Below are 13,019 nucleotides of genomic sequence, written 5' to 3'. Positions count from 1 at the left end.
GATGAGTCCAGCGGAGGGCAAACTCTGGGAAGAGTCCAGGGGAGGGTCACTAAGATGATACGGGGCCTGGAGCAGCTCCCCTGTGAGGAGAGGCTGAGAGACCTGGGGCTGGTCAGCCTGGAGAAGAGCACTGAGGGGAGATCTCATCGATGTGTATAAATACCTGAGGGGTGGGAGACAGAGGGACATGGCCAACCTCTTCTCAGTGGTCTGTGGGGACAGGACAAGGAGCAATGGCCACAAAATGGAGCCCAGGCAGCTCCGCACCAACATGCCAAAGAATTTATTCACGGTGAGGGTGCCGGAGCGCTGGGACAGGCTGCCCAGGGAGGCTGTGGGGTCTCCTCTGGAGATATTCACGGCCCGGCTGGGCGCCTCCCTGGGCAGCCTGCTGTAGGGAACTGCTTTGGGGGGGGGAGTTGGTGATCTCTGGAGGTCCCTTCCAACCCCTACAGCTCTGTGATTGGTCCTTATGCAAACTAAAAGGTTTTTAAACAAACTGCTCGTCTGGGAAGATGGAAATGCTCCGGCTTCACGCCCTCAGGATCACATCAGCAGCAGAGGCCATGGAACGAGAGGAGCAGGCCAGGAGATGGGACCTGTGCGTGGTGAGAGGCGTGGGAGATCTCTTTGCAGCCGAGCCCGCCTGAGTGGATGATGCTCACAGCTCCCTGTGGGTCCCAGCCCCAAAAGCCCAGGTCGCTGTGCCCGCTGGATGCTCGGCCTCCCCCTCACCTCGCCTGTTTCACGGCCCGGTCCTGCAGCCCCAAGTTTACTACAACAAGGGAGCGAGGCCGTTTCCTTGACTCATGCAGAAGGGATGACCCCAGCGGGATAATCCCGCCTTAATGAGGGAACAATAGGAGCTTTGATAAAGCATACAAACTTCATAAAAGCCCGACTAAAACATTCCTTTGTCTCCGGGCCTGGACAGCAGGCCTCCAAAATGAATTTCGTGTGTGCCTGCCTTAAGCCACATAACGCAACGCGGGGCAGGGAGGGCAGCCTGTGAGGGCACCGTGACACCCGCAGCGGTGCTGAGGGCAGCTTTCCCCTGCCTTCCGCCACCTGCGTGCCACCCCTCCAACAAATCCCGACTCAGAGGAGCCCGAGGACACCGCGATCTCACCTGGCTCAGCGGAGACACGGTGAAACCCGCAGCTGGCTGCCAGCATGGGCTGTGGTGCAGCCCAGGACCTCTGCTCTGGTGTTCTGCTATTACTCAGCCTCTTCAAGCCTCTGCGAAACCGAGACCTGGGGCCAGGTTTTGCATTAAACACTTGTGTGTGTTTGAAAACGGCTCCTCAGTGCAGCAATCGCCGTGTGCTCACCGCACAAAGCTCCTCTGACACTTGTTTGCTGCCCTGGCGAGACCTCGTCCCAGCGGCTCAGAAGTGACATTTCAACACTTTCTCTGACCCTCGAGTGTAAACACGCAGCCGCTGAGGAAAAGCAGCGATGCTCCGAGCTGACACAACCAGGCGCGCTGGGGGAGGATTCCTGCGCTGTATCAGTGACTGGAATTACCAGGGCTTTGCCAACAGCTTAATGAGATGGAAACTCACGGTCCCGCTGCCAGAACATGTTTGCTGGGGTATAAACTATTTGGATGCCCTGAATATTTTGCCTCAGTGTTATAAAACAGGTGCAGAGAGGTGCATCTCCGTTCAGGGAGCAGCCGCTCGGAGCGGCACGGCCATTTGGACGCTACCAGCGGCGACAGATTGAAATTCCTGGCGTGCTACACGGACGGAGGCCGGCCTGTCCCTCGCACCGTCCTCACCCTGGCTGTTCGGGCTGAGCCACAGGATCATCCCACGCCAGAGAAACGTGGTCAGCAGGCAGCTGGCTCCTGCATGTCCTCACCCAGCTGAGCCCGCCTGGCCTTTCCTGCGGGGCGCCCAGCATCACCCCGGCCGCTGTGGAGCTGAGGGGGCAGCTGGCTGCAAACCCTGCTGCGAACAGGGCAGAGCTCAGGGAGCTCTGCTTTTGAGGAGCTGCTGCCCGCTCAGGGACACAGAACAACGATGAAGGTTGGAGAAGAGCTCCGAGATCATCACCTGGTGCTGCCCAAAACGCTCACTGCAGCCTGTGCGGTGTCACCGGTGCTGGCAGAGGCTGGAGGAAAGCACCGGGTGCGGTAAATAACATCCAGGAGCAGTGACTCAGCCTGCAGGCTGTATTTTTTAAGCATATTTGACCATAAAAATAGAATGCGTTTCATTCCCTTAACTTTATATCTAACTTAGCTCTCTTAATTAGAGGTACGGGGCTCAAGGGAAGCTGCTTAATTATTGAACGGAAAATAAAACCTGACGGGATGGTGGCTGCAGCGACTGAGGACTTCGCATTTAAATAAAGCCGGGAGGACCCCATACAGAGGACCTGTGTTGTGTCATGACCCTCAGGTACCCATTCCACACATGCTGTGGCGTGGGGAGAGCGCCCTCGGCATCTTTCCAGCGTCTGTCGAGCTGTACCACGACTGTCAGATGTTGTCAGTGCCTCTGCTTCTCATTTTGGCAAGGCAGAACCTGAAAGTCCAAAGCAAAGAGCAAAGCTCCCAACGTCATGGCCACAGCACCGTACAAAGCCTTGTAAAATAAATCATTTAAAAATGTTTGAATGTCTCTTGGGTTTGCAGGGCAGCTGGCATGGAAAGCCACGGGATTAAACTGACAGATTTGTTTCCACCGTTGGACCCTCTCTTGCTTTCGGCCCAACTAAGCTGCAGAAAACACAACTGCACTGAAAGTTCCCAAAGAGCAGGATAAAAACAAACAGCATTTCAGGCCGTTAACACATCCAGGAAAGACTTTTGCAGGCTGGTGTTGGAACAGCACATCCCAAACGAGTAAGATCAGAAAGACACAGAAGAAGGCTTGAAAACATTGTCCTGTCAAGTGATGGGAACCATGAAATAAATGCTCTGCTGTATGGAAAACCTGCACACATCCAGAAGGAGGAAGAATAGCATTAAAATGTAAAGCAAAGGACTGTATTCCAGCCCCATGAGCTTCCCAAAAGAGGGCAATCTGCTGCGGTCTAAGATTCTTCCTAAGAAGCTTCCATCCAGTTCATCTCCAGGCGCCAGGCACACCTAGATCCCGAGGGCTGGCCACGCTTTCACAGAAAAAAATCCACCCCTTGGGGAAAGGAAATGGCACTGATCAGTCTATTCTGAAAGCTGGTGGCTCGTGGACCAAGAACTGCAACCTACGGGGTCAGACCTTGTGCAGCCGAGGAGTAAATGCACAGCAGTACACGGGTGCAGGCGATTCAGCAGCAGCTCCCGTTTGCACGATGCTGATTTTGGTCTCGGTTACCTCGTGGTCAGATCTACCACCTCTACGAAAAGCTGCTGCGGGCGTCTCCACATCCCTGCCCCTCCTTTCTGCGTGCACATTTATAGGGGAGGGCTGGTTTGGCTGAAGAAGTGGAGACCAGAGGACAGGAAGGCAGCTGTGGCACCGTGCGTCTCCCACCTCTGCGCGGTGCTGAACGTACCTGGAGGTGACGCCCTGTTATCAGCCGCTCCGTGTGCCATGAGGAAATGCCTCCCTCTGGTGCACAGCCTCCTCTCCCCCTCGGCACAACGAGGCACGGATGGACGGTGACAGAGCCCAGGAGAAGGATCTGCTCCTGCCTCTCTGCTTCTCCACCCACAGCCTGGAGCTGCTTTCTCTCTGTGGCTGTCCCAGGGATGCTCTCCCAGATCTGCTCAACTTCAAGGTTGCCGCTGAGTTGACATTTTCTTTATTCGTTTGGAAACCATTCTCATTGCTACCTTTCCTTTCTGTCTCTAAGCAGAGCTCCTGGCAAAAATTTATCAGATGGCTCCGTGATAAGGATATCAAGTATAATGACTTCCAGCTACGACCTGGGGAAGGAGAAGGGAGTAGGGAATGCACAGAAGGCTGAAAACCTGGACACCTCAGCTTGTTCGTACACCCAGCCGTGGCAGAAGCACTGAAATATCCCGAAGGAGATGGCTAGGCTCAGAGAGGAGGCGGCTGTTTAAGCTGACACAAGTGATCTCAAGTTGGGCTTGAGGGTTCTTCAGTGCTCCCTGATTTGGGAAGGTCTAGGACAGACAACCTTCCTGAGGGCGGCTGAGCTGCTCAGCCCCACGTCACGCACGGCTTGTGCTGTTACTCACACGGGCAGGTGATCCATTAGCAGCTGCAGTGCGAACGAGGGAGCAAACAGCAGAAGGAAAGCGAAGAGCTAGGAAGACTTTCTGGCTGGAACTTGCTGCTGTAAGGCTCCCCGTAAACACGGGCTGTGTGCTGAAAACGCCACGTTCGCATCGCAAAAGCGAAATGGGCATAAGGCTTCTGTCCAACGCGGGTTTAATTGGCAGAGGAGACAGATCAGCTCTTTGAGAAAAATCCCAGTTGTTGATCTCTGTTTTGTCTTGCAGTGCTGTACAGTGTTCCTCCTCGCTTCCTGCCAAACGTGGTGCGAGTGCTATGTGCTGTAAAGTAATTACAGCCGTTCAGCCCAGAGGTGGCTGCGTTTCAAACTAAGCAGAAGATGAGAAAGCGAGGGGCGGCTCCTCGAGAAATGTTTAACCTGCTTTCAGACCTCTGGATGAAAAAGCCGTTCTTCCAAACAGACGGGCGCTGCTTGCTTAATACCTGTCCCATTTGTCTCCATAAAGCCTCAGTGCTGCCCAGCGCTGCTGGCACCTCGGGGCCAGCCCAGCAAACCCAGGGCAGCCCAGCCCGAACGTGACATGCAGGGGACAGAGAGGCCACCGTGGGCAGGGCTTAGTCCCAAAGAGGCTGGGCTCGATCCCAGCTTCTTTTGCTGAACCGACCTGGCTCCGGTTCCTCAGAAAATCTGGCCACACCAGCATTGCACCCCCCAAAATACGCTGCCTGACTTTTGTAGTAGGGCTGGGAGCTTGCAGTCTTCTGATTATCAGCAGAACAGCCACAATTACCCAAATAAAACTATTACTATATTGGGCCCTGGATCATAAATAGAACTTAATGGATTTTATTACATCCCAGGAAGCACGAGTTACAGAAGGAGAAGTATTGCTAAGCGTGCATTGCTGCTACCTATCAATTTCTCCTAAACACTCAGCACTTAAGAAATATCCAAAGAAACACACTGCTTCCACAGCACAACTATTTCAAATTCCCCTTTCAGCTCTTCCCTTTTAGCCGACGTGCACGGTACACTTTAGCAGCTGAAAATTAAAGGGTCACAATATTGAGCCTTCAGGTATCAAGTCCACAATGGAAATAGCAGCTGACACGGAAAGGGCACCGCTGAGCACGGCAGTCGTAATTCTGTTGCCTCGGAGCTGGAGGCAGCTCCCTCACATCAAGTTTGTCATTTAACTCAGCAAGGAATGAAAGAAAACGGTACCGCCGCCGATCGATTCCTCACGCGGCCTCTCGCAAATCAGGCTCCAAACCCCGAGCCCCGCCAGGAGCAGGAGGATTTAACCCAGGCTGCGGCACCCCCTCCGGTCCCAATAACTCCCATTCGGGGGACGAGGGGACAACCTACATAAGGCCTGCTCGTGCTTCAAGCTGGAGCCCAGCCTGCAGAGGCCGTCACGGGAGCCAGAGGCAGCTCCGGGTCCAAGCGCAGCAGCTCAGGGCCGGGCACGGCCCCCAGCCCAGGCCACCTCCTGCAGCAGGGGAGGAACAAAGAGCGCAGGGAGGCAGCCAGATCCACAATTCCCGCTCGCCCCCTCCTCGCCTGGTAGAGGAAAAGCAATCTCCCCACCCCGGGGACTCCCCACCTGGCCCCGCTCAGAGGTGACAGCCCGGGCCTGCTGTTATCTCCAGCGCAGATGCATTTTCTCTCTGGAGAGCCTCCCACATCTCATCTAGCGGCGGTTTCCAAACGCCTATCGCACGGTCCGGCTAAAACCGCTCTAAGCTCTTTCATGCAACTGTTTCTGAGAGCATTTCGGATGGGGGAAAGGGGAGGAAGAAGGAGAAGCCTGCGTCACGGGGGGCCGGGGCTCGGTCCCCCCTCGCCATCCCCGATTGTCATGGAAAGCAGCCTCCTGCCCGTCTGCCCTCCCTGCCTTGTAAACAGGACCTGGCACATGAATGGATCTACAGTTCACAAAGATCCCTCGCTTACAGCAAATTTGCCTCTCAACACATGGCCAAACTCTCACACAATAAATTAACTATTTGGCAGCCACCGAGCTATCGCTGGAGCCAAACCAATTAGGGTTTAATGTGATCCCAATTTCCTATTTCTGAGACTGGGGTCGGGGGGGAGGCAAGAGGGAAGAGGAGGGAGCGAGAGCTAAGTAAATCCCCCCTTGGTTTATAAATCCTTGCCAATCATCCCAGATAAACCTGTCACCCACAGCTCCAAAGCTGCATCTGCACTCGCACGCTCAAAGGGCCGCGCTGGGAACAGGCGCGCGGGGCTCGGGGAGCCTGACTCCCAACATGTGTTTCCCATACTTGGGAAATTCAATCATTTAAAAAATATTTACCAAGCTTTGTCTTTAATTAGAAAAACATGACGATGGATAAGGAGAGTTATTGTTCCTAAGCTAGAAATGTCAGAGATCCTAATGATGTCACAAGATAAACCCAACTGCCGACCCACGGATGTGCTGCCAGGGAGGCAAACGCCGCCGAGAGTTTTTCATCTCCCCTCAAAGCTCAGAGCGTCACTGTCACAGCTCGGCAGTGGCTTCTTGGCCCCCCCAGACCTAGCCAGGGAGGAGGAGGGAAGGCTCCTGACTGCGGATCTGCTCCGCTGGGTGTTTTGATGCAAAAGAGCGTGCCCGGAGGGGGTGGAAGATGGAAACCATTTGACTTCTTTCTGTTTCAACATCCTGACTGCAGAGCCTCCCCTGCTCGTGCAATTACCTGCCCTCACCTCAAACAAACAAACCATCCTCATCTGCACCTGGAAGTACCACACAGCGAGCGTTCAGATCCTTTTAAAAAGTTAAATTAATTTTCTGCCTGACCCAAAGCCACTGAAAGATTTTGCCTCCCCCCGTACTCACGGAACTGCAACGAAAGGGCCTGGAGGAGAGGACGGGCTGCGGGCACCCACGCTGGCCCAGCAGGCAGGCACAAAGGAGCAGCCGCCGTCTTCCTCCCTTCCCCTGAAGGCAAGGAGAGGTTGAGCATTTTCCCTGTCCACGCTGCCGCCCGCGAGCCCGCTGCAGGAGCCGGCCCCACGCCTCCAGCTCAGCGCGTTCAGGCACCTCCGGCCAGATGCAGAGAGACTCCGCAGGCAGGATACACAGAAACTTAAAAGTATAAAGCAAATATTTGTTGGCTAACACACACACAGAAGATAGCTGGGCTGTAATGAGTTATTAGGCGAAGCATTTGTGTGCTCACCACTCCTGATAAGGCGTCTGAAGAGTCTCTGCTGGCCGGCAGGCGTCAGGGAAGGTCCCTGGCTCGGCTCCCCAGCGCTGCCCAGCTGCTGCCTGCCACCAGCCCAGTCCCACCAGTGCCCCCAGTGCTCGACCCAACTGGTCCTCCCCGCTCCCTGGCAGAGCACACCAAGCACCCTGCCCTCGCCTTGCTTCAGGATTTGGTACCTCCCCGTTTCGCTTCTTTGCCTTCTCGAGTCCTGGGGTGACTCAGGGTCCTCTGGCTGTAATTTCGGTTTCTCTTATCTCTGTACAGATTTTCTCACAGCTCTTTCTCAGCAGTCTGGGTCGAGGTTACGCAGCTGTGCCATGTCAGAGCCCTGCTCTGCCACGTCACGGCCAATCCCTCACGCTCTGCAGCTTCTGGATTTGGGGGAAATTTAAGATACTCCAAGTCGTGTATGCCAGGAACAGCAAGGTAAACACAAACAGCAGCCCGGCGGGAGTGTCCCAGGTGAGGTATTTGGAGGAACGTGCTGCTACAGCGACTATTAGGAAGTGGCAGACCAAATCCCAAAAGCCCACAAGGATTCACAAAAGCAGATGTGTTCAGTTCAATGTGTTTAGCTCAAGGAGAAGCTGGTATTGATGCTAGCAAACCAGCGTGCCTGTTAAATCCGCTTCGCAAGGCAGCAGTGTTTCTGCAAGCATCCAGTAAGTGCAGTCAGCCGATTCTTCTGTGACATCTTCAGAAAAAAAAATGGCTGCTGCTACTCTTTTTTAATTTTTTATTTCAAGAAGCTTCAGCGTCATCTGTGGATGCAAAGTCAAGACAACAGCATGCCATTTATCTTCTGAAAATATCCCTGCAGCTCAAGGTTGAGAGCTATTACTAAACACTGCCTTAAATTCCACCATAAATCCACCCTGGAGAAAATCCCTGCCTGCATATTCTGATCCTTTAAATTTGACAGAGGCTGCAAAGCTTGACTTTGAAGAAAACACACGTGCAGTCTTTGACCTCAAAGCCCAATCACCAGATAAGCTATTACCTGTAGAAGCTAACGCTTCTCTCTAGAAGAGCGTGAAAGGGAGTGAGGAAGTTTTAGCTGAGCTCTGAGGTCGGGGCCCCAGCCCCGGCTGCCCCCAGCCCCCCCCCAGCCTGGCCTCGGGCACCCCCAGGGATGGGGCACCCCCAGCTCCTGGGGCAGCCTGGGCAGGGCCTCGCCGCCCTGGGAATGAAGAATTTCCTCCTTCCACCCAACCTGAGCCTGCCCTCTGCCAGTTTAACGCCATCCCCAGCCTGTCCCTACCCCCTGCAGGCTCCCTCCCCTCTCTCCTGCAGCCCCTCAGGCCCGGGCAGGCGCTGGGAGCTCTCCTGGGGCTCCCCAGCCCTCAGGGCAGCCGTCTGGGTGCAAGCACTGCCTCCAGGATGTTTTATGTCAGAGGGGGATATCTGGTGGCTACACCTCGAGGCAGCTGTGAAGCCTTGGCAGCTCAGGCCGATGGCAGCGGCGCTCAGCGTGTCACTGCTGCCCTGCGTCTGGGAGTCCCAGACCCGAGCTCTGCCTGTCTCTTTCCTGTCCTCGGAGAAGCTGCAAGTCAGAGAAAAACTCTTTACAAAGTCAGTTTGCTTCACTCTCCCTCACACTGGTGGAAGGGAGGAGTAACATCTTAAGCCAGTTAGGTTACAGCACAGGAAAATCAATACCAAGCCCCTCAAAGACCTATCGTAATTTCTACACATTGGAAGTACCGGTGTAAGAAAGGGATGGTCACGAGAGCCAGCATGCGCCTTAAACTCCTATGGAACAGCCCAAAGTTTTAGAGCAGTCCCACATTTCTCCTTTCTTTCTGGATCATTCGTTTCAGAGCAAGCACTGAAGCATTTGGCCATACTTCCCTCAAAGAAATCAGGAAACCTCCCAATATCGCCAAGTACTCACAACCCAGTGGAAAACCCTGGGCCGGTAACAAAGGCAATGAACAAAATTTGTGCTTAAACAAATTACGGGTCTCTCCTGATCACTCACTTCCTAGAGACCAAAGATAAAACCCAGCAGTGCTCTGGGGCAGATGCGAGGCCCAGCGACAAGAACCAGTGACGTCTGGTCCTAGCAGTCAGCCTGGTCAATACCTGGCACGAAGAGGACATCGCTCCCTGCTTTCTGTCTATAAAGCTGCTGACGGCTGTGACACATATTTACGTGCTTACCCTCATAAAACAGCAGCATGGCTCATCAGTGTTATCATTAGCACTTCACCGGTGGAAGCCGAGCCACAGGCGTATGAAAGCTGCATAAAAAATGCTGCTGTAGCTGCAGCTGAGTCATCTGCAGAGCCCCCTCGCTGCGTGCCAGGTGTTTGTGCCCCTCTCTTGCCCCTGGTCACGGCCTTGCCATCCCTGCCGGCTTCTGGGCCCATGCAATCGCTTCCTGAGCCGGTTCTGCCAAAGGGATCCAGGGTAACAGCCCTGCCGGCAGGCACGGTTTATGTTGCCAAACTGAACAGCTACACGAAGACTTACATTTCATCTGCAATCCAGAAAAACATTCAGACAACTTGCCCAAGGTTGCAGAAAGCACCGCAGCCGAGGCAGGAACTGGTTTTGCATATCCCCCCTGAAGCTCTGGCTTCAGGCACAAGATCATCGCTTCCTTTCGCTTCAATTATTCTTCAGTGGGATTTTTAAGGGCTGCCTTTTCTCCCAGCGCTCAGTCTAACAGAAACAGGGAACCTAACCAGTCTCTGCACCCGTCAGGCTGCACCCTGAGCAGACACCCTGAGTGGGATTTGTTTCATCTAACTCCTCGCTGCCAAAGTCTGAGCCCGTTATCCCAGGCTCCCCTTGCAGGCTGTGAAAAAAAGCAGGCACCTCCAGAGCATAATTCATCTCACCCCAAGAGCGGTGTCCAAGGAAGGAGAGATGAATCTCCCTCCTAAGTGCCTGCTTCTCCCGTAAAGGGAGCTCAGAGGAAGGAGCCCAGGTACGTACGGCTGACTTTTGGGTACTGCAGCTAAAGCAGGTGGTCTCGCTCAAGTTCCTTCTGTGGGGTCCCTTTTCCAAGACGAAGAGAAGAGCCCTCCCTCGCAGCGAGGTTAGGAGCGGCTCGATCAGGTGCCAGGTTTCTGCAAACCCACGTTGCTGCTCACACAGCTTGCTCATCGCGACGCCTGCCTCCCGCAGCAGCCGTCTTCACCGCCGGCTGTTTCCAGTCTGCGCGCTTTGATAGACCAATATTTGTAACTGCCTCGGGGGCAAAACAACCTCGCGCAGAACATCCCCACGCACCCCGCACCGAGCGGCGTGCTAAAGTATTCACCCACCCCCTGCGATTGCCGTCCCTGGGTAATTCCTTCTTCCCAGCAGGAATGTAGCTTGCAGGGTGGTTTCCACATTAAAGCTGGCATCTATCTTCGTGCTGCTTCCCTTTGAGCAGTCACACTTCATTTTAAAGTTCCCTCATTTCCCCTCAGCGTTCCGATAAGCCCTTGGTGCTTTTCTGCACTACAACTCACAAACGAGTCGCGAGGAGGCCACGGTCCAGCCTGCGAAAGGCCCACGCAGCCCATGAGCCTTCGTCCTTCCTCCCTTGGCCCGGGAGGGTGCTGACCCCGTTCCCAGCACACACATTTCTCTACAGATAACTGCTGCATGCAGACAGATGAGAATGACAGGAGGCCAATACCTGGCGGGCACGTGCAAACCATTTATTCTGCTCCTTGCCAGCCTCATGGCTTTCAGAGAGACCGCAACCCTTCCAGAAATAAACGCCCTGTTTTGAGAAACTAATGAAAGCAGAGCTCCCGTTATTCACGGTCCTACTCCCAAACAACAGGGCACACTCAGGGGGTCCCCGACAACTCCACACGCCCACACGTGTGTCCGCTCCTGCTCGGCCGAGCACACCACGGCCTGCCTGCAAAGACAAGAGGACAACATGGCAGCGGCGTGCCCGCAGCACCATGAACCAAGCAAAGACATCCAAAAACTCGCCCTGGGTGCAAAACGTGCCCGGTCCCCATCACCTCTCAGCGTTGGTGCCAGCAGCTCACGGCTCACCGACCACTGCCATGACCCGGGACCACTGCTGCTGCCCCACGGCTGGGTTGTGGGGCCTGCCCCATCCTGCCAGGAGGCAGGGAGCCCCCAGCCCACCCCGCTGCGCCCCTGCTCAGCACCGCCAGCCCCACGGGGCTCATGGCAGGATGGGGCAGAGCCAGTCCTGCGCTGTGCCTGGGGGAGAGAAACCGCATGGTAGTACAACGTGTGCTAACACACATGGGTAATGGCTGTATACATCCATGTGCATGCACATACACACATAGACATCCTCATACACCCACATACATCCACATACATCCACATACATGCATATACGTCCATATATATCCATATACATCCACATACGTGCATATATGTCCATATATATCCACATACATCCATATGCATGCACATACGTCCACATACATGCACATGTGTCCATATATACCCACATACACCCACATATTCCCACACACACCCACATGCACACACACCAAGCCTGTGTGCAGCCGGAGCAGAGCCCCCGGGGCACCCAGCCCGGCCCTGCCCGCCCCATCCCGGCCCATCCCCACGCGGTACCGGGCGCTGCCCCCCCCCGGTTCCCCCGGATCCCCCCGACCCCCCCCCCCCCGGTGCCGCCGCGCCCCTTACCCTGGCAGCCCCCCGGGATCCCCACCATGGCCCGGCCGGGCCCGGCCCCTCGCCGCCTCCTCCCGCTGCCTCCGCGGCCCTGCCCGGCCCTTCCCCGCCCGCCTCTCGCCGTGACGCGCCCGGGGGCGCGGCCTGCCCCGGCCCGGCCGCCCGGGAAGGGCCCCGCTGCTGGCGGTGGCGGGGCCGGGCCGGGGGCGCCGCCGCGGGGGCTCCCCGTGGGGCCGAGGGGAAGGCGCGGAGCGGAGCGCGGCCAGAGCCGGGAGCGCTGTGAGGGGAAGGGGAGAGCCCGCCCACAGCCTGCCTCCGGGGGGCGGCACGGCGGGGACCCGGGCTGTGCCCCCCCGGTGTGTGCCCCCCCGGTGTGCCCCCACGGCCGGTGGAGGGGCTCCGAGCACACCGCCGCCCGCTTTGGGCTCCCTCCCCCAAAATAAAGCGGTGACGCCACGATGCGGGGCATGGCGTCTCGCTCTCGATGACCCCTTCAAATAAAAATCAGGTTCAGAAATTCAGTGTAGCTGAGTCTTTCGTGAGGATTTAACTGGGAATTGCTTTCTAGCGTTGATTTTCGGAAGGTCCACACTGGCGCTGTGCTGCTCTCCCAGCCATGCGGAGCCTCCCCGCGCTGCCTGGGTTACCCCAGGGCCGTGTTGGTGCCCGGTGAGCGCTGTGCCCACTGTCCCGGCTCTGTCCTGGGGACAAACTGGGGGCCAGACGCGGTGCTGCCCGCACAGTGCTGCTCACAGCGTGTCCGGGGAGCCCGGTGCTGCTTGCAGGGCAACCGGGGTGAGGAACGCGGCTCCTCGGCAAGCTCAGCGGCGGTCACAGCTCCGGCCTTCCTCTGAGTGAAGCTGGCCGGGAGCTCCGCCACCAGCTCACCGTGAGGTTCGGTGTCACGTCGCTGGTGAGGGAGCTTTGTGTGCCAGCAGCTCTGCCACAGGCCCGGCCCATCTCCCAGCGCCTCTGTCTGCAAATTCCCTGCAGAGTCCGCACACAGAA

General features: G+C 56.2%; 1 protein-coding gene across 3 annotated transcripts in view; it reads right to left on the bottom strand.

The window, feature by feature from the left end:
- CBFA2T2 (CBFA2/RUNX1 partner transcriptional co-repressor 2) overlaps positions 1-12,217 on the bottom strand; it is a 57,044-nt gene extending 44,827 nt beyond the window's left edge. For 2 of the 3 annotated variants that reach the window (XM_082773184.1, XM_082773185.1), the window contains exon 1: positions 12,024-12,217. In XM_082773184.1, the coding sequence (XP_082629310.1) occupies positions 12,024-12,051 (28 nt within the window). In that variant the 5' untranslated portion in view covers positions 12,052-12,217. Of the gene's footprint in view, positions 1-7,006; positions 7,095-12,023 lie in introns of those variants that run through there. The other variant, XM_082773188.1, reaches the window with a different exon arrangement.
- Between the last annotated feature and the right edge of the window lie 802 nt (positions 12,218-13,019).

This window comes from Aythya marila, assembly GCF_965140915.1.
Source record: "Aythya marila genome assembly, chromosome: 16".
Classification (NCBI taxonomy): domain Eukaryota; kingdom Metazoa; phylum Chordata; class Aves; order Anseriformes; family Anatidae; genus Aythya; species Aythya marila.
This window is presented reverse-complemented; position numbering and strand designations above follow the sequence as displayed.